Here is a 25,411-nt window from a genome sequence, read left to right as displayed (position 1 = left end):
GGCAGAGCGAGAGGGACAGGGAAAAAGAGGCAAGAGGAGATGAGATGGACTGTCAATTGCCTGGCATACAGTAGGTGCTCCCTAGTTGCTTGTCGTCTTCCCCAAGGAAGAGCTGATGGAGCAGAAGAAAGAAGGAGAAGTCAGAAATGAAAGGAACAGGGAGAATTGAGGGGGGAGGAGAGTGTACGGAGATTGTCTGGCATACAATGGGTGCTCAAATAAGTGCCCATTCCTTCTCTGGGCAGGGAGCAGAAAGCAGCAGAAACCGCAGGTCCGTGAGATAGCAGGGTGAGAGGAGAGGACAGCGGAGGAAGCACAGGGCGATTGTTTGGCATGCCATAGGTGCTCGGTAAATGTGTGTTCTTTTGCCTTGGAAGAGAGCAGAGAGCCCAGAAGGATGCGGAGGGGACAGAGGAAGAGACAGGGGGAGGGAAGGGGGTGAAGAAGGTGTGGGGGAAGGGAGGGAAGATGTGTAAACACTACCCAGCACACAGTAAGTGCTCAATATGTGGTCCATTCCTCCCTCCTCCCGGAGGGAGGGAGGGAGCCGAAGGTCAGAAAGGAGAGAGGGACAACAAAGGAATCAGGGGAGGAGAAAAGTGTAGTTGAGAGAGGAGACAGTTTGTAAATTTTTCCCAGCACGCAGTAGGTGCCCCACAAATGCGCATTTTCAGACGGATCGGAAGAAGTGCAGGGAACGGGGCGGGCGGAAAGGGACAGCAGAGCCAAGAGTATCAGGTGAGAGGCGGTGTGTGGAACTTGCCCGACAAACACTTAGGGATTTAAAAATGCCCGTTTTCCTCCAGGAATGGGAGCCGGGGCTGGACGCTCTGGGAAGAACAGGCGCGGGGGGGGGGGGGGGGTCCAGGGGAAGGGGACAAGGAGGGTGCGGGGTGTGGGGGGGGGAGGCCAGGAGGCGTCTCACGTCCTTACAGCACGTGCCCTGGAAACGCCTGTTCCCCTTCCCTGGCAAAGCGGAAAGCAGGCTGGGAGGCCAGAGGGAGGAGGATGGGGGAGAAGGGGGAAGGGAGTCTGAGGGTGGAGGCCGGAGCCGGGCGGCTGGTGGCTGCCCCTCCCACCCAGGGACCCCAGCCCACCCTCCAGCTGCCCGACTGGAGCGGGGTCGGGGACAAGGGCGCATTGTCCCGGGCCTGACAGGGCCTGGGGAGGGGAGGGAGGGGGGGGCTGCTCAGCTGTGTCAGGGGGGCGGGGCGCTGCCCGGTCCTCCGTTTCTGGGTCTCTGAGTCCCTCTGTGTCTCACTGTGTGTGTCCCTGGGCGTCTGTGCCGTCCCACAGTCTGTCCCACCTCTGAGTCTCTGGCCCCCTGTTTTGGTTCTCTGTTTCACTGACTCCGGGTGTCCTCTGCATCGTCTTTCTTGTCTCTCTCCCCAGCCTCTCGGGTCGGTCTCTCAGCCTCAGTTTCTTGCTGTCTCTGGGAGAGGAGGCCCGCCGGGATCGGGTCGGAGGAGTGAGGAAGGAAAGGAGGAGGCCAGGGGAGCGAGAGAGTGAGGACAGAACGGCTTTATTGAGCAGAAACCGCAGCAGAGGGCCTGGCGGCCTCCGACGGGAGCTGGAGGGGGGAGGGGGCAGGAGGCGACAGGGTCGGGGGGACGGAGACGGAGGGGAGAGGTGGAGAGAGACGAGCGCGAGAGAGTGAGGCCCAGACACGTGGGGGAGGGACGGAGGAGACGGGCCAAGGGGGAGACGTCGGTGGGAGGAAGAGTCAGATGGAGAGAGGCGGGGAGGGAGGGGAAAAGACGAGGAAGAGAGAGACACAGAAGCGAAGACGAGGGAGAAGAGAGAAGAGCGACAGGGACGAGGGGCCAAGATTTTAGAAAGGGGAGGGGAGCCACGGAGAGAGTGGGAGAAGGAACCGAAGAGGAGGGAGAAGGAAGGAAGGAGCGGGGCAGGGGGAAGAGGAGGAGAGAGACGGATCGACAGACGGAGGGAAGCGGGGGCGGAGAGAGAGGGAGGGAGACGGGGACAGAGAGAGAGAGAGAGAGAGGGCCCAGCCGCTGCACGGGCAGACCGCGGGGGGAAGTCGAGGAAGGCGCGTGGTCCCTCACCTGGCGTCAGCGGCTGGCCGTCCCCCAGGCCCATCTGGGCAATTTAAGGGGCGCCCTGGGGGCGGGACCACTCCCCGCCACCGCCTTATCTGGTCAGCCCCCGGGCTCCCAGAGCTAAATCGGGCCTCAGCTGTCAGCACCGGGGGGCGCGGGACAGCTGTCACCCCACCCTGCACCTGCCGCGTGACTGCGTCCCCCCTTCCCGGAACGAGGCGGGGCGGACAGGCCCCCGCGGGTCTGCGTGGTGCGCCCCCCAACGGGCGGCCTAGGACTCCGGGGAGCCCCCTCACCACCGGGAGCTCTGGGGACCCGCCTGGCCGGGCGCCCCGGGGCAAGGGACAGCCTGAGCCAGGCCTTGCTCCCGGAGAAGTGGCGGCCTCGAAGGTGAGGGCTAGTGAGGGCGCAGGGCGCATGCTGCGTGGTGAGGGGCAGACAGGAAGCACCGAATGGGTGCGCAGGCCGGGGAGGGGGCTGAGAGCAGGAGGGGAGGGGAGGAGAGGGGAGGGCGGGGGCCCGACCCCCCCCCCTCCCCAGGTCCCACCCGGTGCTGCGGCTCCTCACTCGGACCATATTAGGCCACAGCGGAGAAGGCACCTGGGGAGGTCACTCAGGCCCAAGAATAGAAACACTCAGGGAGCCCCGCCAGGCTGTCTGGAACCGGCATGGGACAGGCGACAGGGCACAGAGGGCAGAGGGGGCCCGAGATGGCGCAGGGAGATGAAGGCTGATGGAGGCACAGAAACATCCAAAAAGAGAGACCAAGAGAGAGACCACCGAGGGAGGGAGGGAGGAGTCGAGACCCGGGTGTGGGACAGCGAGCAGGCTGAAGAGGCACAGAGGGGGCAGGGTGGTGTGGGCGCCGCCCCCGAAGGTGGGGGTGACCCAGGACCCCAGCCGTTTCTCTCTCATGTGCTGTTTGACTTTTCACTTTACAAGTTGCCCTTTGACCTCTGGGAGTCTTGGGAACCAGAGGCGCCAAGCCCAAGTCCCACACGTCAGGCTGGCTTTACGAGGGCGTCCTGCTGTGTCTGCACCCCGCCTTCTTTCGGGTGTCAAGGCTCAGCTTGTGTCCTTGGAAGAAACTTGCTGTCCGACCGGGTGGACCCAGCCTGAGGCCTGGTCGGGGACACAACACCCTGCGTCTCCCTGCCCATGGCCTCCCTGTGCCTCTGGTTCCCCCATTTCTGGCCACCCCTAAAAGAGGACCCCACCTTTGCCCAGGCCCCGCTCTACCTGCTTCCCTCCCTGGGCTCACACACACTCATGCCTCCCGGGGACAGACCCCCGAAGCCATCTCCTGAGCCCCTGACCCGGGTCTCCCTCCCCCGATGTCACCTGGTCTGTCACATCCCTTATATCCCACTGAGCTCAGCCTGTCCCCCAGACCTCAAACCTCTCCTCGTCTGTTGGGGGTGGCCCTCCACTGTCCAGGGTCCCAGGGGTCTGGCCCTCATTCCTCCCTTTTGCCCCCAGAATCGCCCGACTGTGTCCCTCTTCCCCTCCCCAGGGTCTGGACTCAGGCCTCTGTCCTCTCCCATCTGGACCCTCAGCCTTCTCCCAGGCCTCCTGGCCGCCAGGCTGTCCCCACACCATCCCCAAGGGGGCTTTCTGAGCCCAGGACTGACCTGTGCCCCCCCCCACCCCCCCCACCCCCCCCCCACTGTCCTGGACCAAGTCCAGCCCTCAGTGACCCCTTGGAGGCCTTGTGGCCTGGCGGGGACCCACCCTCATCACCTGTCAGTAACAACTGCCCTCCTCGGATTCCAGGTTTCACTGAGAGTTCTTTCAGGTTCTGGAATGGCCCCCTTCCCTCCCACTGGCCCTCTGGAGAGCCCTCATGGCCTTCTGGAGCCAGCAACCCCAGGTTCCCTCATCTTCCCCTGGCCCCTGAAGGTCCCCCTTAAAACACTCCCCCCGCCAACTGGGACGGTGGGGGGCGGGTGCTTCCTGTCCTCTTATGTCTTCCTCCCAGCCTGAGAGCAAGCGCCTGGCTTCGCCTGGCTTCGGCAGCACAGGCCAGACCCAGAAGTAGGGCCAGGGAGCCGTGTCAATGGCTGACAGGACAAGGACAAGGAAGCGGCAGGGCCAGCGAGGGATGGGGGGATGGGGGACGGAGGCCCCCGGGGAAAAGAGCCAGAACAGGAGGGGGGTCCTGCTCAGGTGAGAATGTGGAGAGAAGACACCTAACTGGTGCCTGTCCTCCTGCTCAAATCCACGAGGGACCGACCGTCTTCCCCCTGTCACCTCCCTGCCCAGCGTCGCTCCAGTCACACCAGCCTCCTCAGGGCCTTTGCGCTCGCTGCTCCTTCAGCCTGGAATGCCTTCCCCCCCCCCCCCCCCCCCCCCCCCCCCCCCCCCCCCCCCCCCCCCCCCCCCCCCCCCCCCCCCCCCCCCGCACCTCCCCGCAGCTCCCTCCTTCTCAGAGAGGCCCTCGGTGCTAGAAGAATCCTAACCAGTGTACTGGTTCCTGCGGCTGCTCGAACAAAGCCAGTGCCTTAAACAACACACATTTACTCTTTACGCTTGTGGCCGGAAGTCCGGTGAGCCTCCCTGGGCTGGAGTCCTGGGCAGGGCTGTTCCCCCCCGGGGCCCGGGAAGAATCCGTTTCCTTGCCGGTTCCGGCCCCTAGAGGTGGCTCCGCTTCCCGGCCGTGGCCCCTTCTGGTCTTCGAGGCTGCCGGCCGCGTGGCATCTCTGACCTGCTGCCTTCTTTCTGAATTTCCTGCCTCCTCCTCCACCTGTAAGGACCCTCACAATTGCCTCGGGCACCCGGATAACGCAGGATAATTTCCCTGCGTTCAGGTCAGTGGATTAGCGACCTTTGCAGCCCTTTGTCACCTACCGGAGCATATTGGCAATTCCGGGGGTCATCTTTTGGAGCAATTGATGGGGGAGAATTGAGAATCAAGAAACTTGTTTTCTCCTCAGCAGTTATCCCATCGATCATTCTAGAAATGTTTATTTGTTTTGAGAGAGAGTGAGCGAGCTGGGGAGGGGCAGAGAGAGGGAAGAGAGAGAATCCCAAGCAGGCTCCACGCTGAGTGTGGCAGCTGACGCAGGGCTCGATCCCACGACCACGAGATCAGGACCTGGGCCGAAAATCAAGAGTCGGAGGCTCAACTGAGCCACCCAGGCGCCCCACTGAACATTCTACATTGTTCCCGGTCTCTCCCACCAGCTCACAAGCATGGGTCTTTGTGCTGTTTTCTGCTGTGCTACAGACGAGGAAACTGAGGCCCAGGGAGGTGGGCAACTCCTACGAGCTGGCGAAGCCGGGAAGTGGTGGAGAGTCGGCGCCCGGGCTCCGGGCTCCCGGCAGTGCCCGCCGGGCTGATGGCCTCTCTGGTAAACGGGAGTAACCGGAGGCGAGGGCCCCCCCAGGCGGACGCGGGCCAGGCCGGGAGCAAATCGGCAGATTTATTGAGGGCAGCAGCGGCACTGGGGAGCAGGGGGTGCGGAAAAGGGGCTGGGCCTCCGCGGGGTCCTTCCCTGGCGTTCAGGAGCCAGACGTGGATGCACGGGGACCGCACGGACGGTGGCCTGGTTCTCTCCTCCGCGGGGTCAGTCTGTCCGCAGCCAGCAGCCCTTTTCCTCCACCTCCTTGGTCACCACCAGCAGCACCTCGCACAGGCCCTGAGCCAGCGCCCCCGCCAGGAAGGCCCTGGGCAGAGAAGCGAGGAGACTGAGGCCCGGGGGCCCCGCGCGCCGCCTCCTGGGGTGGGGGAGTCGGTCGCCGAGCCCCAGCCCGAGTCGCCTCCCCCTCACCTGACGCCGTCTTCGTCCCCCAGGGCCTCAGGCGCCCGCAGCTTGGAGTCCAGGTTGTAGTAGACGCCGTCCACCTGGCGGAGGGCCACCCAGTGCCGCCGGCGGAGCGGCAGGGACAGCAGCCCCAGAGACATGGGTGAGGGCAGGTTCAGGATCAGTCCCAGCACTTGGGGCAGGGCCAGCTGGGACAGGGGCCTGTGCGGGAGGGGTGGGGACGCCACCGTCTGGGTCCAGTGCTCAGCGAGCACCTGCCGGCCCAACGTTACTGAGCTCACGGGACCCAGGCTGGCGTGGCAGCAGTGCCCCCCCCCCCCGCCTGCCCAAGGACTCTCCTCAGCGCCCCCTTCGTCTCCTCCCACTCGCCCACCACCCAGGCACCCAAACTGCCAGCCGTCTAACAACCACCCCCGCACCCAGCTGCCCGTGAACTGTCCACCCGAACATCATCCACCTAATGACGCAACCGACCGGCCAGCCACCAACTCGGCTTACTCACCATCCTCCCGAGTCCGCATCCACTCGGAACCCGTCCATCCGTCCACCCATCCAATTAACTACTCGACCACCTATTTGCTATCCTTTATTCACTCAACCACTCCTCTGCCCATCCACACCCCCCCCGCCACCAACCACCTACTCAACACGTCCAACTACCCTTTTACCATCCACTCGGTCACCGGATGACCATCTCCCAGCCCGTCGGCCTGCCCTCTGTCCAGCACCCACCCGTGCCGACCCTCCCCCCGTCTGCCCCTTCTTTCTTCCCTCCTGCCCACCGGTTCCCCTCCTGCTGTCCCACCGCACCCATGTGCCAGGCTCAGCACACGTGATGAAGCGCTTGGGGTCCCACCTCCTTCGGTCCCACCACACGGTGGCCAGGCCCAGCCCCTGCAGGGCGGCCATGATCACGTTGACGTCATAGTTGCCGGTGCCCAGGAGGCTGCGATGGGGATTCAGCCGGGAGTCCGGGGCCAACCTGGGCGGGGGAGGGTCAGAGCCTGAGACGGGGCCCCTGCAAAGGTCTCATCCTCCCCACAACGCAGGAGAGTCCCGGGGCCCTTGAGTCACCCAGCCTTTGGACTCTTCCCTTTCCGCAGCCGCGTGGCTCATCAGCCCCAAGCCTGATTCCCCCTGTCCCCGACTCTCTCTGCCCCGTCCCGTAACCACATTTCCCCCCGCTCAGGTCTCGTCCTCCTCCACCTGGACCCTCATCCAGCCTCCAGCCTCCCCTCCGATCCCAGGGCTCTTTCCACACCTGACACTGACCCCACCGCTCCCCTGTTCCCTGCCCTCCCTGGTGCCTTGTCACCCCAGGATAAAGTCCTAGTCCCTCAGCTGGCCTCCTAGCCTCAGTCCCGCCCCACCCCCTCCCAGCCACCTGTCCCCGACCACGTCTCCTGTGCTCCCCTCTCAGTCTTTCCTCCTGCTATCCCCCAGCTCAGGGGGCCCACCCCGCCACCACTTGGCTCTCTGGGTCCTGCCTTCTCCAAACAGTGGCACCTTTGTTCTTTCTCCGGGCCCTTGGTGGGCAGGGCAGGGGGAGGGGCCGGAGAGGAAAAGTCTGTGTATTATTTTCCTGTGCATCTGTTTCCCTGGCCTCCCTCAGGGCAGGGCTCACACTGGCCTCATCTCTGGGTCTCCAGCATGGCCTTTGGTGTAAAAGAGTTGATGGATCCCTGTCGTGAATGACACACATGAATAAATTCTGCGATGTTCAGTTTGAGGGGCTGGGACTCTGCCTGCGGGTACTGGGGGTCCACGGGAGGGCCGTAAGAGTGGGGAAGACAGGGTCATCTCTGGGTGTAGCATCGTGTGCGTTACTGGCAGGAGGGAGGATCTGGGAGATGATGGGCTTGAGCCAGGGCGGGGGCTGCGGGGACAGAGAGGAGACAAGGCAGAGCAATACTAAAGAAGCGATGTTTGACATCTTGCATGGTGAGGAGGAACATTCCGGGCTGCTGAGAGAAGGAAGCTGTGCCAGAAAGAAGGCACAGCTCGGAGGCATCGTAGTAGGGCTCCTTCGGGGACTGGGGAGGCATCTGGTTTGGGGGGGGTACAGTGAGATGGGACACTGCAGAGGAAGGTGGGGCCCAGAGCATGCAGGGCCTTGGCTATTAGGCTGCATGACTTGGGACTTCTCCCAGGGCTGCTGGGGAGCCACATGAGGGCTGTGAGGGAGGGCAGGGTCAGCACTGGGGCCGTGTGTGGCGCGGACTGGCAGAGAAAAACCAGAAGCTAAGAGGCTGGAGGGGATGAGGGTCCAGATAAGGGAAGGGGAGGCCTGGGCTGGGGCTGGGGCCGGGGCCATGGCCAAGGACGGGTGTGAGAGGCAACCTCTCCATCTCTCAGTCCCGGGGTTCCCCAGGCGGGTGCTGGGGCAGCAGAAAGCCCCGGGGCTCTGTCCCAGCCGTGCCCCGAGACCCGGGTGGGTCGCTCTGCCCGTCGGCCCTGTGTCTCCAGGAGTTAGGGCGGGTGATGGTCACCTCTTGCAGATCTCGTCGGCAGCCTCCTGGCTAAAGAGCTGCTGCTGCAGAACGTTGTTGAGGGCGTGGACGGCACACAGCTCCAGGCGTTGCCGCTCGTGATAAACGGAGGGCCGGCTCGGCTGTGCTCCTGGGGCCTGGGACATACCGTCCTCGGCTCCTGCTTGGGGGTGGGGGGGGGGGAGAAGGTACTCAGGGGCTTGGGATCTGGAGGCCCAACCTGCCAGCGGGCCCTGGGGGCCACTGCCACTGAGCTGGGGTCTTAGGGCAGCCTGAGGGGACACGAGGCCCCTGACCCTGCTCCCCAGGTGCTCTCCTGACAACAGGGTACCTCCATCCCCCATTACTAGGCAAAAGGCTGTCCTACTCACCTAGCAACAGAGGACCGCCCCCCCCATCCCTAAGAGAAAGGGTCCCTCCGGTGGTCACCTAGCAACCTCTCTCCCCTGTCCCTAGGTAACAGGCGCCCTCTCTGGTTACGTAGCAACAGAGGACCCCCGCCCCACTAGGTAACAAGTCTCTTCTCTGGTTACTTAGCAATGGAGAAATCCTCCTCCCCTGTTTCTAGGTAACAGGGTCTCTTCCAGTCGCCTAGCAACAGAAGACTCCCCTCCCCTATCAAACAACGGGGTTCTCTTCTCCCATCACTCGGCAACAGGGCCCCCTCCCCGGACACCAAGGAACAGAGCCCTTTCCCCGACCCGTACCCCAACCACGGCGCTCGCCCGTTGCCTGGCAACGCCCCTCACCCCGCCTGCCTCTCTGCTCCCCGAAACCAGGGGCTCCCGCATCCCCCTGGGCGGCGGCTGTGGGTTCCGAGTGCGGGGCGGGCAGCACGACGCCGACTGGGCGGCCGCGACACACACAGCTCCCGGCGGCCCCCGCGTGCCCCGACTACAGCTTCCGGCGGCCCCCGCGAAGGCCCTTTGCCCCTCACGCAACTTCCGGGCAGCTTGGCCCGGAAGTCCACTGCCGCCCCGAGAACGCGGAGCTGCAGTGCCATTCCCGCGGTGAATCCCGGAAATATGCGGTGCAGAGGCCCGCCCCTTCGCGTACGGCCGCGCCCCCTGGTGCTCAGAGGATTCTGGGAAATGTAGTGGGTAGGCTCTCGCGATAGCTTCCGGGAGTGTAGCTCCCGCGAGTGCTCCTCCCCTGTGATGGCGCCAATGCTAGTGTGAGATCGCCGCGTGACGTCACAGGACGGCAGCAAGGGACCGGAGACATCAGGGCTTGTAGGGAGAAGGGTCTCCAATATTTACTGAGCCAGGAGGAAGGGCCGGGGTAACCGAGGTCAGGGCAGCAGCGGGCTGGTAGTGAGGGGCCGTAAATGAGACGAAGGTGTCCACTAGGGAAGGAGGCGGCTTCTCAGCAGAGATGGATCCCCGGCCTGGAGGGGAGCTGGCAGCAGCCTGCGGGGGAGATACAGGGACTAAAAGGCTGGGGCAGAGAGATGAGGAGGGGCAGACACCTGGTGGCAGGGACAGACCAGGGTGGGGGTGGAGGAAGATCTAGAGAGAGGGACTGAGACCGAAAGGGGGACAGAGACCTGGGGGATGAACAGAGACACGCAGCGAGAGAGGTGGTAGGGTCCCAGCGAGAGGGGGACACAAACTCAGAGAAAGGAGGCTTGGACAGACACAGATACATAAGGATTCAAAGTCGTGGACTAGAAGGTGGAGACACAGAAATAAAGATCAGTCAGCAGAGACCGAATCAGAGCTGCAGAACCGGGCAGAGGCGGAGACCCAAGCTCCGCAGAGCACGGGGCGGGCAGGGCTTGGGGAGGGGGCCGCACCCAGGAGGCTGCGCCAGAACGCGGTAACGGTGGCAGAGCCCGTGACCGCGCCTGGCTCTGCGGGGTTCTCCCTGAGGGTGTGCACGGCAAAGCATCGTCCTGTGGGGCCCGGGGGGCCCGTCAGCTCCACGTCCACCACGTGCATGTCTGCGAGGCTGGGGCAGGCAGGGCGGTCAGTGTGGCTGGCCCGGCCCCGGCCCGAACCCCAACCCCCACACCTTAGCTCACCTGAGGTCAGCCACAAGCACTCCAACCACGCGGTCAAAGCCCAGGCTGGGGGCAGCCAGGGCAGCGGCCGCCATGGTATTGGAGTTGCGGGGGGCGAAGGGGCAGAGCCCGCGGACGGGACCTTCATAGAGCACCGTGCGATGCTCAGTGCTGCGCACTGCCGCCAGCGGTCCCTCAAGCCGGAAACCATTGGGGTGCGTGGCCATGGTGACACGAAGACTCTGGAAGTGACAGCCAGGGTGAGGGGATCGGGGGTCTCTGGAGGTCCCCCTCTGGATCGCCGGGGAGCCCAGCGGGCCCTCACCTGGAGGCCCCCAGCTGCGTCCAATCTGGTGATGTCCTCAGTGCCCCACAGGGCCCCCCGGGCCACAAACACAGCATGGTCCCAGCGGTGCGAGGCCTCCAGGAGCCGCTGCTCTGTGGCCTGATCAGCCAGTGCTGAGGGGGACCCCACCTGGGGCGGATGGAGGGGGGGGGGGTCTGAGGTCAGGGGATGGATGCCACTTCGGGGTGACGTGGGGCCAAGGCAGACTGGGCGGGGCTCACCAGGAGATTGGCGTGGCGCAGGATTTGTGCCCCAGATTCCTGGATTATTTGGGGATGGGCCACTTCCACTACAAGGTCGGGGTGCCTGGGAGAAGGGAGAGATGGGGGAGGGTCTTGGAGAGGTGTCGGACCTCTCCTCCTCAGATTCCCTCAGAGTCTCTGGAGGCCTGTCCCTCTTCACCCTGGCCTGAGAGGGGAAGCAGAATGGACAGGCTTGTCCCGCTTCTGGTTTGGCCCAGAGAGGGTGACAGACTGGCCTGCGATCACAGCACCTAAGGGAGGCCAGGACAGGAGCTCCAGGGAGCCCCACTCATGGTGAGATCACTGACCTCTCCCCGAGGGCAGCGAGGTTCTGGAGCTGCAGGGAAGGAGGCACGCTCCCTGCCATTCGTCCCGGGTCGCGATTCCAGACAAAAACAAGTTCGAGGCCCAGTTCTGGTCCCTGAGTCAGCAGGTGAGAAACAAGGGACTGTCCTGGGGAGAGGGAGGGAGACCAGAGAGAGGGGACTGGGACCCAGAGAGAGGGGACAGAGACCCAGAGGGAGGGGGACAAGGACAAGGACAGGAGGGAGGGAGAGAGAGACCCAGGGAGCGAATGCCAGAGATGAGGGAGGGGGTACATGGACGCAGGGGGCGGGCGGGGGGCACACAAAAACTTGGGTGGAGGACAGAGAAGCCGGAAGGCGGGACAGGCGGGGCGGACACCGAGAGAGGGGAGGGGGCCCCGTGGGGTCGGGGGAGTGGAAGATATTTAGACAGACACAGGCAGAGCCGGGGCACAAAGACACGGATGAAGGTGTGTGTGTGGAGGGCACGGGGTTTTGGGGGCTTCAGAAAGAGGCCCGGGAAGGGGCCCAGAGGGTCAGTGACTCACCAAGGCGGCCATAGCCCACCACCCCGACTCTCCTCGGGACGCTGTCAGAAGCCATGACCCTGAATCTGAGCTCTGGCAGCTGCTCACCGCCCCCGTCCCCTCCAGGCCTGGGCAGTAGCTGATCTTTGGACATTGGACCCTTGATCCTCTCCAGAACCTTCCCCTCTCCCCACAGTGGTCCGGCGGCGGCGGAGAGGGTGCAGGTTCGCCAGGTGGGGGCGGGTGAGAATCCCGGGGCAGTGGGCACGAGGACTTGGGGTTCCGGGGCCCTGGGGGGCCCTCACCTTGCCCAGTCCCTTCCTTCCTGCATTCTACCTCCTCCCTTTCTGCTGATGTGGAAAATTTCCTCTGCAGTCCCCAGCCCCCCTTTCTGCCCGGCCAGGTTGTCATGGAAACCGCATCCTGCCTGGGGTGGGGGCAGAGAGGGTTGGGAGTGAGGGAGAGGAGACGGTGTTGGGGACTCTGGGCTCTCCGTCCCTTGCTCCTGAGTTTCCGGCCCTGTCCTTGGCCCTGCCGCGCCCCTGCCCAGCCCGGTGCCTCGCGCCCGTGTTTCTCGTCTACCTCCCTCCATGTTTTCCTCCCTTGGTTCTCTGTCCCTGACTCTCTCCTTCCCTCCTGTCGCTGTCTCAGGGCCTCTCCCTGGACCTCCAGCCCCGCCCCATCTTCTCTGGGCTGGTGGCCATTCCGTCCGTCCCCGGCTGGGCCAGGCCCACATCTCCTGCCCGCCCCGAGTTCCCAGGGAGGCCGGGCCTGGTCTCCGCGCCCCATCTCCCTACAGGCAGCAGGAGCTGGAGCCCCGCTCCTCCCAGCTTCCACCACCAGCCCTGTCCCAGTCTGCTCGGCCCTCAGTTCACCTTGACTTCTCACCTTTCACGCACCCTTCTTCCAGCCACGATGCCATCAGCTCCCACCCCCCCCCCCCATCTTGTATTCTCACTCCCACACCGGGTCCTCCCCTCCCCCGACTCCCATTGACCAAGGAGAAGCCCGTGAGGCCTGGGGAGACACCCAGGTCCCCCCCAAGTGAGGCCCGGCCACCGCACCCTGCAGGTGCCTGGCACTGGAGATGGCGGAGGCTGCGGCAGCGCGGCTCCCCGCCCCCAGCCGCCACCTGGTACCCGCCGCAGTGTTGCCATGGCAACCAGGATCGCACCGAACGAGGACGAGAGAGAGAGCATGAAAGGAGCGACAGGGGAGCCGGGCTCAGAGTCCCGGGTCGACAGGCAGGGGCAGACAGATGCAGACAGACAGGGCCGGAGACCCCAGAGGCAGGCGGCTGTCAGGTCCCTAAGGGAGGAATTTGCTTTTGGAGCCCCAGGTGGGGGAGAGATGGGACGCCGTGGACCCTCTGCTTCCAGTGGCCTGGGCCTGGCTAGACAGCACTAAACGGCATCTGCCCACTGTCCCGGTGGACCCAGCTGGCACCCACCTGCTGGCTCCTGTCCCTCCCAGGGCTCTGGGTGAGCCCCCGCCCTTCTGAGTTACAGCGCGGCCCCCTCCCGCTCCCGGGCCGACCCGTCCCCCCTCCTGCCTCGGCGTAAGCAGGACAGAGGCGAGGCTTCGGCCCGCAGGCCCAGCTACAGCGGGAGCACATCACTCCTTCCCTCCTTCAGCCTGACTCGCTTTCTCCCCCCAGTGCCTTGTGGGTCGGCAGAGGGGACCGACGCTCTGGGTTTGGCTCTGTGGCCGGTCGAGTCGCGTCCTCTAAAAAGGTTCTGTTGAAGTCCTGACCCCCAGGACCTGTGCACGTGGCCTTATTTGGAAACAGGGTCTCTGCGGATGATGCCGCGAAGACGAGGTCGTGCTGGGCCCTGATCCTGTAGGACCAGTGTCCCCTATAAAACAGGGGAAATCCGCACAGAGAGACGGAGTGTGCGCGGAAGGAAGGCCATGTGGAGACGTGGGGGACGTGGGGTGCCGCGGAGCTGGAAGAGGCAAGAAGGATCTTCCCCTAGAGGCCCCGAGGGGAAGCACGGCCCTGCCCACGACCTCGATCCTGGGCTCCTGGATCAGAACGAGGAGCCTCCCAGCCTGTGGAACCAGGGAGCATGGGGGGGGGGGGGAGGCTCACGTGAGCCGTGGGGAGGCTAAACACAAGGGCCAGGTGTGCGGGGTGACTGAGCCCCTCTCTGGGGCTCTCGAAGGGGGGGGGAGGGGGCCTAAGACCACCCAGAGGTGCTGACCCTGCCGACCCTCGGGAGGGGCCCCTGACACCTGACGTTTCCGTCCTCTCCTTGCACCGCCCCCTCCCCCCCCCCCGCATTCACTCTGTTTTCTGTCCTCTATGCTTTCATGACCAAAAAAAAATTTTTTTTTTTTTACTTTTTCCGTGTTTTTTTTTTAAAGTAATTACAGAGCAGGTAGTCATTGACGCAAACCTCCCTTCAGTATCAAAAGAGTCTGTGGGGCAGGTGAGGGCGGGGGGGGGGGGAGGCAGAGGTGGGGGGCAGGGCAGGGTGTCCGGAGGCTCTGACCGCGCGCGCGTCGTCCGTCTCTTCAGTTTCGGGGGGGGGGGGGGGCGGAGGGGCGGGAGGAGGGGGACAGGCGTCAAACTGCAAAAAATGAACCGTAAAAGGAGGGTTGTCAGGGATGAGGGGAAAGGACGCCCCCCCTCCCCGGAAAGCTCCTCTCTCCCCTGGAAGGCGGAGGGCGGGGAGGGGTCGCTAGAGAGAGCGAGGCGGAAAAGCGGAGGGTTCCGGCCACTTCTCCCGAATCCTGCATCCCCTCCCTTCGCCGGGGCTGGGAGGGGGGCGGGGCGGTGAGGCCAGAATCGCGGAGGCGGCTCGGTTGCCGGCGCCCCACCCTGTCCTCGCCGGAGGGGGGCCGCCCTGGGGTCCGCACGCGGGCGGGGCTTCCAGCCCTGCTTCCCCGGCCTCCCCTGCGCGGTCCGAGAGCGGCGGCGGCGGCGGCGGCGGCGGCGGGGCCGCGGGGAGGGTCCCAGTCCGGCCCGGGGCCCGGGGCCCCCGCCCGGCGGCTTCAGATCTGCGTCTCTTGCACATTCTCCTTGGAGCCGCTCTTGAAGAGGAGAGGTTCGTGGATGGAGTTGAGCCCCGGGGGGCCCTTGCCCCCGCAGCCCCCGCCGCTGGGGTTGCCGCTGTAGTGCGCCTTGAAGGCGGCCGCCACGTAGTGGTGGTGGTTCAGGTGGTCGCGCTCCAGGGCGGGCAGGGCCAGGTGGCTGTCCCCGCCGACGCCCCCGCCCCCGGCCACGGCGGCGGCGGCGGCCACGGACACGGCCGAGGCCGCGGGCAGCTCGTCCTCCACGTTGATGATCTCCACGGTGCGCGTGGGCCCGTGGTGCTTGTGGAGCTGGTGCTGCTTCCGCAGCTTGTAGAAGGCCACGAGCATCACGGCGGCCATGAACGTGATGGCCACGAAGCAGCCGATGATGATCTTGGTGGTCTTCATGACGTCGTCCAGGTCCTTGAGGGCGTTCTCCGTCACGTCCGTGATGGGCACGGTGAACGCCTTCTCCGTGGGCCGCGAGGAGCGCGGGGCGGGCGCCGTGGTGGACGACGAGGCCGGGCCGGCGGCGTCCCCGGGCCGGCCCCCGCCCCAGACGCCGTCCGTCGTGGGCCCCGGCGGCTCCTTCTCCGTCCCCCGCGGCTGCAGGGTCTCCTCTCCGGGCTGCGTCTCCAGGGTCTCCACGGTCACGGTGGTGAAGTAGGTGTAGCCGCCCCCGCCCCCTCCGCCGCCGCCTCCCGGGCCGCCCCCGCCGCCGCCGCCGCCGCCGCCGCCGGCACCGCCGGCCGCCACGGGGTCGACGGCCGAGACGTTGAGCGTGGCCGAGGCCGTGGTGTTGCCGGCCGAGTTCGTCACCATGCACGTGTACTGGCCCGTGTCCTGCACGGTGACGTTGGTGAAGTTGAGCGTGCCGTCGTGCAGGACGGAGATGCGCACGCGGTACGAGCCGTGCGTCATGAGGGTGCCGTTGGGCGTCAGCCAGTTGACGGACGTCATGGAGGTGCCCGTGCGACACTTGAGCTCGGCGGCCATGCCCTCGGTGACGTTGAGGTCCGTGGGCGGCTCCACGATGACGGGCGCGTAGCAGGTGAAGTGCGACTGGTCCAGCTCGCCGATGTAGCGGCCCTTGAGGCCGGCGGGCGCGTGGCAGCGGGCGCAGCACGTCGTGTTGCTGGGCACCGTCTCCTTGAGCCACCAGCTCAGCCACAGCACGTCGCAGTTGCAGTGCCACGGGTTATGGTTGAGGTGGACGCGCTCCAGGCGGTGCAGGGGCGTGAAGAGGTCGTGGGGCAGCGACATCAGGTTGTTGTGGGACAGGTTGAGCTCCTCCAGCGACTTGAGGTCGTCGAAGGCGTTGCGCTCGATGGTGGCCACCTGGGCGTGCATGAGCCACAGCTTGCGCAGGCTGGTGAGGCCCTGGAAGGAGCCCGGGCGGATCAGGTCCAGCCGGTTGCCGGACAGCTCGAGCTCCTCCAGGCGCACCAGGGCCGTCAGGTTGGGGATGTCCTTGAGATTGCACATGCCCAGGTTGAGGTAGCGCAGGTTGACCAGGCCCTCGAAGGCCGCCTCCGAGATGTACTCCAGCCGCTTGAGCTCGCCCAGGTCGAGGCGCCGCAGGGAGGGCACGCGGTTGAAGGCGTACGAGGGGATGCTCTCGATGGGGTTGTTGCGCAGCCAGAGCTCCCGCAGCTTGGACAGGTACTCGAAGGCCTGCGTGGGCACCGTCGTGAGCCGGTTGTCGAACAGCTCCAGCGTGTTGAGGCTGGGCAGCCCGTTGAAGGCGCCCACCTCGATCTTGCGCACCAGGTTCTTGCTCAGCTGCAGGATCTCCAGGTGCCGCAGGTGCTTGAACGTGTCGGTCCGGATCACCTGCGGTGGGGGAGGGGAGACACGGATCAGCGACGCCGATGCTGGTCATGGGAGTCACCGAGAATGCGAGAATGCGGGCTGAGAGGGCGCAGAGCGGGCCCCGCCCCTTGCTGGTGGGAGTATCAGACGGGAAGACCACCCTCGGGAAACGACTGGATTGTTTCGGTTAAGGCTAAACAACCCTCCACCCCCACCCCAACACACCACCCGGCCCTTCCACTCCCGAGTCTTTTTTTCCCCAGGAGAGAGGAGAGCAGCTGCCCATCCAAGGTTCTGTGATGGGCGCTCACGGCATCTGCGTTCATGACCGCCTGACCGGAAACGACCCCGATGTCTGTCAGCCCTGGAGAGGCACACGCTGTGTGTCCGTCCGTCTGCACGGTGGAACACGATTATCCACACACACCACGAATCTCGTGGGCCGGCATCGCGTTGAGCAAAAGAAGCCAGGCCCAAGAAGGCGAGTGGGGTAGGGTCCCGTCCGTTCCACGTCGTTCGTGTGCTAAGAGGCCCTCTGTGTGTGTGTGGGGGTGGGGGGGTGGGCAGGCCAGGCGGGAAAGGGGCGTGAGAGAACTTTCTGGGGATGATGGAAATGTTCCCAATTGGGGTGGTGGCCACGTGGATGAATAAGACGGTCAGACCTCCCCGCACTGTTCAGATAAAACGGGGCATTTCATTATATGTAAATTACACTCCAGTATGTAAATTACACCTCAATAAAAAACGGATTAAAAATACTTACACCAACAGTTAACATGCACTGAGCCCTTCTTTGGCACGGGACACCGTTCTAAATGCTTTATGGGCAACAACTCATTTAATCCGACAAACTGTCCTACGAGATGGGTACTTACTCAGTATCTGCAACTGTGAAATCCATCAAGCTGTGAAAACCAGAAGATTGTTCATAACTTTGGCACCAAATGCCACTGGGTGGTAGGGCCCGATCAGAACTCGGGGGAGGCTATTTAAAGCTTTTATTGATCCCACTCATGTGACTATTCAAACACTTCACTCTAGAAATATTCCCACACTTGATGGGGTTTAGAAGAGCCAGGAGGTGCTATCAGATATATGCTGCACATTAGTACCTCACCTTTCTTTTTTTTTTTTTTTAAAGATTTGTTTTAATGTTTATTTATGTTTGGGGGGGAGGGAGGGGCAGAGAGAGAGGGAGAGACAGAATCCTAAGCAGGCTCCACACTGTCAGTGCAGAGCCCGATGCGGGGCTCAAACCCACGAACTGTGAGATCACGACCTGAGCTGAGACCCAAGAGTGGGACGTCCAGCTCAGGCGCCCCAGCGCCTGTCCTAACATCAGATGCCAAAACACATCTGGCCTCAAGGGTTCCACTTGGGGGCTTATGAGTTATCTCCATCTTAGCAGGAGGCAGAGAGAGGGGCAGTGACTGACCCAAGGTCACACAGGACGGACTAGGGATGGGACTGAGGCTGCCTGCCCCCAGAGTCCCAGCTCTTAACCCCTGAACTTGGCCGCCCCCTCTCAGGCTGAGGCTGAGGGGTCACGGGGGGTGGGGGGCAGTGCTGGGCTGGGCCTGGGAGGTGGAACCTTACCAGATTCTCCCTCATAGTCATGGTGCTGGGTACACTGAGATCACGCAGCCATCAGATGGCGTTTCTGAAGCCTAGTTAATGCCTTGGGGGGACACTTCATTGTAATCTTAAGGGGGAAATGGAGAACTCTAAACAGCATTCCATGCGGTCACGGCTTCGTAGGATTCTACGTTAAAGATTTCATTTTGGGGGCGTCTGGGTGGCTCAGTTCATTACACGGCTGACTCTGGATTTTGGCTCAGGTCATGATCATATGGTTTGGGAGATCCAGCCCCGAGTCAGAGCAAGGCCTGCCTGCGATTCTCCCTTTCCCTCTCTCTCTGCCCCTCCCATGCTTGTGGTCTCTCCCTTTCTCAAAATAAATGAACTTAAATAAACAGATAGATAAATCCTTTTTTTTTTTTTAAACCTAATCTCTATGCCCAATGTGGGGCTCGAACTCACAACCCTGAGATCAAGAGTTGCACGCTCCACCACCTATCGACCCAGCCAGGAGCCCTGTGACTTTGTAGAACTTTAAAAAGAAGCAGAAGAATTAGGTGTTCTCATCTATGCACCGAGAAAAGACTGTCAGGAACTACTCCAAGCTCTTCTTGGTAGTGAGCTTGGTAGGGATTATGGGAAATTTTTATTCTTTCCATATATTAAAACAAAATTTAATGTTTATTTTTGAGAGAGAAAGAGAGAGAGAGGCAGAGAGAGAGGGAGGCACAGAATCTGAAGCAGGCTCCAGGCTCTGAGCTGTCAGCACAGAGCCCGACATGGGGCCATCATGGCCTGAGCCGAAGTCGGGACACTCAGCCGACTGAGACACCCACCCAGTTGCCCCTCTTTCCATATGTAAAAAAAAATATTTTTTAATATTTATTTTTGAGAGAGAGAGTGGGAGCGGGGGAGGAGCAGAGAGAGAGGGAGACACAGAATCCGAAGCAGGCTCCAGGCTCTGAGCTGTCAGCACAGAGCCCGATGCGGGGCTCGAACTCATGAGCCGGGAGATCATGACCTGAGCTGAAGTCGGACGCCTACCGACTGAGCCACTCAGGCTCCCCTTTCCATATTTTTTTAATGAACAAAAAATTACTTTTATAATAAGTAGAAAAACACTTTAAAAAGTTTTTTGGTTTTTTTTCTTAACCTGAGAGGCACCTGGTTTAAGGAACAGTGACAACATTCCCGGTCCTGCCATAATCTCAAAATAACAACAGTCACTACTTATGCCAGTGCTATGCAGCAGAAATGCAGTGCGGACTACATAGTTACTTTTAAATTTCCTAGAAGCCACATGAAAGAAACAAACAAACCCCAGACAGGTGAAATTAATTTTAAAAATATATTTATTCAACCCAGTATATCCAAAATGTTATGATTTCAACACGTCAACAGAACTGACGAAGGAGGTACGTTACACTCTCTTTGCACAAAGTCTCTGAAATTCCATGCGTGGCTTGTAGCCCGCGCGCTCAGTGGCCCCGCGTGGCCAGCGTGTTCGGCTGTGCAGATGTACCGGGTGCTTCCTTGACTCCTTGATGCTTTCTGAGTACGACTGAGTTTTATCCTCCAGCAGCTTTATGAACTGGGACTGGTAGTGCCCATTTCTGACAGTGCCTGGAGGAAGCCAGTGGCTGGGGCACCATCTCTTAACATCTTTGTACCATTGGGCAGACGCAGGTGTGGCCGTGAACTTGGAGCCCGGTTCACGTCCCCTTCCTCCCCCCCGCCCCGCCCCCCAGCTATCAGCCTAGCCCATTCTGAGCCTCCCACCCAGAGCCGGCCACGAAGGGAGAACGGGAGTCCCTTTGGGGGCCACGATGCCCGCGCTGGAGAGTGCTCAGGGGCTCTTGACCCATCGATATTATTGTTGTTGGCATCCGGTGGTGCACCATTGGCCCCAGAGCCTGTGGAGGGCAGCTCCTGGGGCACAGAGCCCCCTTCCGGCACATCCAGCTGAAAATCAGAGGCGAGAGCCTGACACTGTTCTCCGCTCTCTTCTCGGTTCCCTGTCTCACCCCCTCCTCTCCATCTGTGGCCCGGCCGGGCTCAGCCTCCTCCTCTCCCGCCCGGACACCTGGCCCCAGACTTCTGTTTACACCCACACCCCCGGTCCCTCCAGGAACCCCCATTATTCCCAGCGCAAGATTCTCCAGCTCCGCACTGATGGTGCCATCCCATAATAAGACCCAGTCTCTGGGCAGCCTGGGTGGCTCAGTCGGTTAAGCGTCCGACTCTTGACATCAGCTCAGGTCATGATTTCGTGGCTCATGGGATCAAGCCCCACGTCAGGCTCTGTGCTGTCGGCATGGAGCTTGCTTGGGATTCTCTCTCTCCCTCTCTCTGTGCCCCTCCCCTGCTCTCTAAATAAATAAATAAATAAATAAACTTAAAAAAAAAAAAGACCCAGTCTCCACCCTCCAATGGCATCAATCGGCTTGGCATGAGCTCCCTTCCTCTTCCAGGGTCGCTCCCTCCCCCTGTCCTGCTCTCAGCAGGTCCCAGAACACAGCCCCTTGGACTCTGTACTTCCTGTGCCCTCTGCCAGGAAGACCGTCCCTACTTTTTCTTCTGGCCTCCTGCCATCTGCCCTTCAACACCCAGCTCCTGTGTCACGAGCCCCCAGCCCCTGCCGCAGCTGTCCATATGCCCCTGTCACCCACCCGAGTCCAGGCCCCTCCAGGGGTCACCGCCGCAGGGCTTGGAGCACAGCACTGTCTTGGGGGTCCTTTCTGACCAGAACGGAGGTCCAGTCCCTTCCTGGAAACCAGATTCCCGAGGAAAACAACCCCCCCCTCCGGCAGCTGCCCTAAGCAAGGTGGTCTCTGTGGGCTCAGGGCGAAAGGGGTAGACGACGAAATACATCTGGGCTGTTAAAACGTCGTGACCCTCAGATCACCTGAATGGTTTCCAGGAACAGTGGGATGGAGTCTGGATGGTGGAGGAAAATGTACAGCTCAGAGCAGGAATCAGGACAGGACCCACCTCTCTACCACGCATTGGCTAAAGTCCCCTGCGGGCCTCTGGGGATGTTAGATAGAACAACAGAGCACATTTCCATGGGCCTTTTCCCCCTGCTGATAAAAGTATTATATATTCATTTTAGGAAAAAGTATACGAAGACAAGAAAGTCAACCATGGGACATGTATTTATGTTAACTTACGTGAACAATTTCATATATATCCTTCCAGTCTTTTCTCTATGCATACAATGCAGAGATATCTCTTTTTCATCTTTTTTTTTCTCATATTTTACAAATTTTGGTGACATAATATACTTTCCTTCAGGGCGCCTGGGGGGCTCAGTTGGTTGGGCGTCTGACTCTTGACTTTGGCTCAGGTCATGATCTCATGGTTTGTGGGATTGAGTCCCGAATAGGGCTCTATGCTGACCGCTCAGAGCCTGCTTGGGACTCTCTCTCTCTCTGCCCCTCTCCTCCTTGCACTCTTTCTCTCTCAAATTAAATAAATAAACTTAAAAATACAAACACACACACACACACACACACACACACACACACACTTAGGCCCTGCATTTCCCCTTAATAGTAGTACACTGTATTTTCCCATATCATGATATATACTTTGAAAACAAGTTTCATGGCTATCCAGAATTCTTTCCCAGGGCTACACCTCCTTTGGGACATTGAGATGGAATTGCCAGGGTCAATTATTTATTTTCCTTAACACACTTCTGCCTTCTTTAAGTTCCTGCAGTGAACATAGCTAACTTCTAGAATGGGACAAAACCTCGGTAAATGCTATCGCAGGAAGGAGTCTGTCTAAAGCGCGCTGGTGGGGGATGGGTCCTCGCTGGCAGGGGATGGGTCCTCGGGAAGCTCCCCGCCCTGGAGTGGCACCTGCGGGATTTGACCTCCAGGGCTGGAGGGAAGGGGCACAGCACGCTGGCCTGGGGTCTCTGCAGGCGGCTGGCGGTGTGGCCGTGCCTGCGTCCGAGACCGGGGGCAGCCCCAGGACCCTGAGAGGCCCTGGGGCTTGGCTCCTGCGGCCTCATGGGTCACTGCACCCTCGCCTCCTCCTCCGAGGGAGCAAGGGGGAGAGTTTGGCCGGCTGGTCCCAGTGCGTTCCGTGGGGTGCTACTCCACAGCAGTGACAAAAAGCTTTCCTGATCAAACAGGAGCCGCGCGGTCCCTCCTGGAGGTGCCGCTGCCGGGGGCTGAAGTTCTGGGAAGTCCTGCGGGAAAGGACAGTTCCACTTCGCTCCACTCTGGGTTTCCCAAACATCACAAGCACAGAACCCTCCTCGCAGGGTGCCTTTGATCATCGCCCTGGGAAACGCTGGTGTTGCACAGAGCAGGCCCTCACTCGCTGTTTCTATTAAAAATAATAGTAACGGGGCGCCTGGGTGGCTCCGTCGGTTAAGCGGCCCTTTGGCTGAGGCCATGGATCTCATGGTTTGCGGGTTCGAGCCCCGCGTGGGGTTCTGTGCTGCCGGCTCGGAGCCTGGAGCCTGCTTCGCATTCTGTGTCTCCCTCTCTCTCTGCCCCGCCCCCACTCACATTCTGTCTCTCTCTCAACAAGAAATAAACATTAAAAAATTTTTTTAAATAAATAAAAAAATAATAATAGTAACAACAATAGCAGCAGCAGCAGCTGGAGGATCTGGCTGTCACTAATCACCAGGGAGAGAATGAGGTGGGCTCTTAAAAAGTTAGACGTGAGAGTTTGGACAGAGAATTCTAGAAGGACAAGTCCGCTGGGCCAGGTTCCTGAGACACCGCGCCTTCACTCGGTCTTGGTGGCACTCAGTTCTGGGGCCTCCCCAGGTCCCTGCAAGCCGAGCGGGAGCTCACTGAATGCCCGCTTGCTCCTCCCTCCTGCCAGGGTCCCAGCTCTCAGTGCGGTCCCCCAGCCCACCTTCCTGGTCCAAGGCGGGCCTGCAGCCTCAGACCCCACGCCACCTGTGGCCTCACCCGTGGGGTTGGCTAGCAAGCCTGTGGTTCCACTCTTCTGGAAGGTCTCACAGCCACAGCCCATCTCCAGGGTCTTGCCACACCCAGGGCCTTCCATGGCTCCCCAGTGCTCTCAGAGAAGAAGACTCGGCCTGCATCAGAAGCCCTGCTTGGCCCGGCACCTGCTTGCCTCTCCCCTCCCCTCTACACATTCCCCCGCACCCTCACTGCCGCCACTACCCTAGCCATCCTCACTCCAGTGACCTTTCACAGCCAACTCCTGGAACTATCTCACCAGGTCCTCCCCCTTTACATATGCTGTTCCCTCTTCTCAGGCTGCCCTTCCCTTTTCTTCGGCCCTTTTCTTCCAGCCCAAACGTCTCATTCATCATTCATTCATTCATTCATCCATCCATCGCTTTTTATTTCGTGGGGATAAAGCAGTTCTGAAGGAGCAGATGGGGGAGGGGCCATTCCCCGTGAAAGGGCATCGCAACGTCCACCTTACAAAGCTAGCCTCGAGACTCGGGGGAATCGCTGACATCTGCCCGGCACGGGGTGTGGCACTGCAGGTGCTCGCTGAGCCCCAGTGACAAGTGCCAAGTTCCGGGCTGCGCATTCTCCATCCAAGGCGGCTGTCCCCCAGCAGCCCCCAAGGCAGGTGTTGTTAGGCTTTCGTTTCAGAGAAGGAACCCGCTTTGCCAAGTCACCCAATGAGGAAGCAGCAGAGCCGGATTTGAACCTGCAGGCTGAGGCTCAGTGGGGTCCAGTGACTCAGTAGGGCTGCCCGCTGTGCCCTCGGGGAAGGGCACAGGTGCGCCATCTCCCCGACCCTCTGCATAGAGGGACCCCAACTACAGTCTGTCCACAGCGTGCATCTCGGCAGCGTCTGAGGCTCTTCCGGCTCCGCATGCTTTGTCTCAGTTGCCACGGGAAGGGTGTGCGTGGAGGGAGACGAAGGGCATTTCCCCGGGGGGGGGGTGGGGTCCCCCCAACCACTTTACTAATGCGCTTGGGAACCGAGCGGGACGGGGGTGTTGCTGCAAAGGAAGCCTGGTTTTATTGAAGATGTGCTGTAGGGTTGCTTTAAATAGCGAGTGCTTTTTATTTTTACCAGGATTCCAGTAGTTCTCCCTTCTCCGCAGGATGCCTGGGGAGCAGCCTAGCGGGGAGTTGCTGGGTCTGGGTTTGAATCCTGGCTTTGCTGCCAATCAGCAATGTGACCTTCGGCAAGTGCCCTACTGTCTCTGAACCCTCTTTCCTCGCAGGTACTGCACGATTACTGTGAGGCTTGGACACGATCGTGAGTACTTGGAGTAGGGCAAGCATGCAGTATATATATACACATATACATATATATACATACATGTATGTATATATATGTATATATATATACATAACATTGTTGATTCAGCTATTAATGATCATGAACATTTGTCCCATCTCTGGGCATCCAGTTTCTTCCTCAGCATCCTTCCTCTACACAGGCTAACATGCAGTTCAGACACCGCCACATCCCTGCTCATAGTCCTCCCATGGCTCCCTATCACCCTTGACGTGGGGTCAAAAGCCCTGCAGGCCTGCCTCAGTGCCTCTCCTCTACTCCAGCCATATGGAGGTGTATGGATGGATTCCATAGGCTCACCAGGCTCTGCCTAGCTTCTCTGCCTTTGCACTGAGGCTGTGCCCTCTGCTTGGAATGCTGTCCTCCTCCTTATTCTCTGGGAAATTTCAGTTGCCTTCCCCCAGCAAGCCTCTTTGTTCCCCTGCTCACTAAGGTGTCAAACACATTCTCTTATCACATTGCTTTAACACGTCCTTCTCCTCGGCTAGGCTATGAGTGTATGAGTAGAGAGTCCATCTGGATGGTTTCCGCATTCCCTGTCCCCAGTACAAGGCCTAGTTCATGGCTGACTTCAGCCAAGTGTGTTGAATGAATAGCCCAGAACAGACAAGGCTCTGGTTTGGAGAGCACCCAGTAACGCCAGTTGATGTGGGCCTACACACCTTTTGGCCTGGGTGACAATGCCACCACGTTGAAACCCTTAGTGATGGAACTTGGGAGTTGAAAGAGCACTAGCCTTCTGGTTCCAACTTACTCTTTTTTTTTTTTTTTTTTTTTTTTTTTTTTTGGTAAGCATTTGCCATCTTTTTTGCTTTCATCCATTCTGACCTGATGTTTTAGGTGCGTCTTTTGGATTTTAAGTTTATTTATTTGTTTTTAGAGAGAGAGAGAACACACACAGAAGGGGCAAAAAGGGGCAAAGAGAGAGGGAGAGAGAGAGAATCACCAGCAGGCTCCACACCATCAGCATGGAGCCTGAGGTGAGGCTCGAACTCATGAACCGT

The 25,411-nt window shown here is 60.9% G+C and overlaps 3 protein-coding genes across 15 annotated transcripts in view; all 3 read right to left on the bottom strand.

Annotated features, from left to right (window-relative positions):
• Nucleotides 1–5,468: 5,468 nt before the first annotated feature.
• JOSD2 (Josephin domain containing 2) lies at nt 5,469–9,406 on the bottom strand. Of its 3 annotated transcripts, none has more exons than XM_042970440.1 (5): nt 9,063–9,406; nt 8,314–8,476; nt 6,681–6,806; nt 5,831–6,025; nt 5,469–5,726 (listed from the first exon to the last, which is right to left on the bottom strand). In XM_042970440.1, exons 2-5 carry the CDS (start codon nt 8,457–8,459, stop codon nt 5,627–5,629), a joined length of 567 nt encoding a protein of 188 aa, XP_042826374.1. In that variant the 5' UTR covers nt 8,460–8,476; nt 9,063–9,406; the 3' UTR covers nt 5,469–5,626. The 3 variants fall into 3 exon arrangements, with proteins under 3 accessions (XP_042826374.1, XP_042826373.1, XP_042826372.1); XM_042970439.1 differs by having other exon boundaries at nt 8,314–8,473; nt 9,063–9,405; XM_042970438.1 differs by having other exon boundaries at nt 8,314–8,473; nt 9,021–9,404.
• Nucleotides 9,407–9,543: 137 nt separating this feature from the next.
• On the bottom strand, nt 9,544–12,823 carry ASPDH (aspartate dehydrogenase domain containing). 9 transcript variants are annotated; one of them, XM_015539341.2, is made up of 8 exons: nt 12,624–12,667; nt 11,757–12,162; nt 11,212–11,324; nt 10,883–10,967; nt 10,641–10,790; nt 10,337–10,557; nt 10,109–10,263; nt 9,544–9,722 (listed from the first exon to the last, which is right to left on the bottom strand). In XM_015539341.2, exons 2-8 carry the CDS (start codon nt 12,144–12,146, stop codon nt 9,679–9,681), a joined length of 1,158 nt encoding a protein of 385 aa, XP_015394827.2. In that variant the 5' UTR covers nt 12,147–12,162; nt 12,624–12,667; the 3' UTR covers nt 9,544–9,678. The 9 variants fall into 9 exon arrangements, with proteins under 9 accessions (XP_015394827.2, XP_042826300.1, XP_042826301.1 ...); XM_042970366.1 differs by having other exon boundaries at nt 11,212–11,356; nt 12,041–12,162; XM_042970367.1 differs by having other exon boundaries at nt 12,072–12,162.
• Nucleotides 12,824–14,277: 1,454 nt separating this feature from the next.
• Nucleotides 14,278–25,411, bottom strand: part of LRRC4B (leucine rich repeat containing 4B) — a 62,259-nt gene continuing 51,125 nt past the window's right edge. For all 3 annotated transcript variants that reach the window (XM_042970340.1, XM_042970343.1, XM_042970341.1), the window contains exon 3: nt 14,278–16,586. In XM_042970340.1, the coding sequence (XP_042826274.1) occupies nt 14,733–16,586 (1,854 nt within the window). In that variant the 3' untranslated portion in view covers nt 14,278–14,732. The remainder of the gene's footprint in view (nt 16,587–25,411) is intronic.

Source organism: Panthera tigris, chromosome E2 (assembly GCF_018350195.1).
Source record: "Panthera tigris isolate Pti1 chromosome E2, P.tigris_Pti1_mat1.1, whole genome shotgun sequence".
NCBI classification, from domain to species: Eukaryota; Metazoa; Chordata; class Mammalia; order Carnivora; family Felidae; genus Panthera; species Panthera tigris.
The sequence above is the reverse complement of the archived record's forward strand: the minus strand, read 5'-3'. Positions and strand labels throughout refer to the sequence as shown.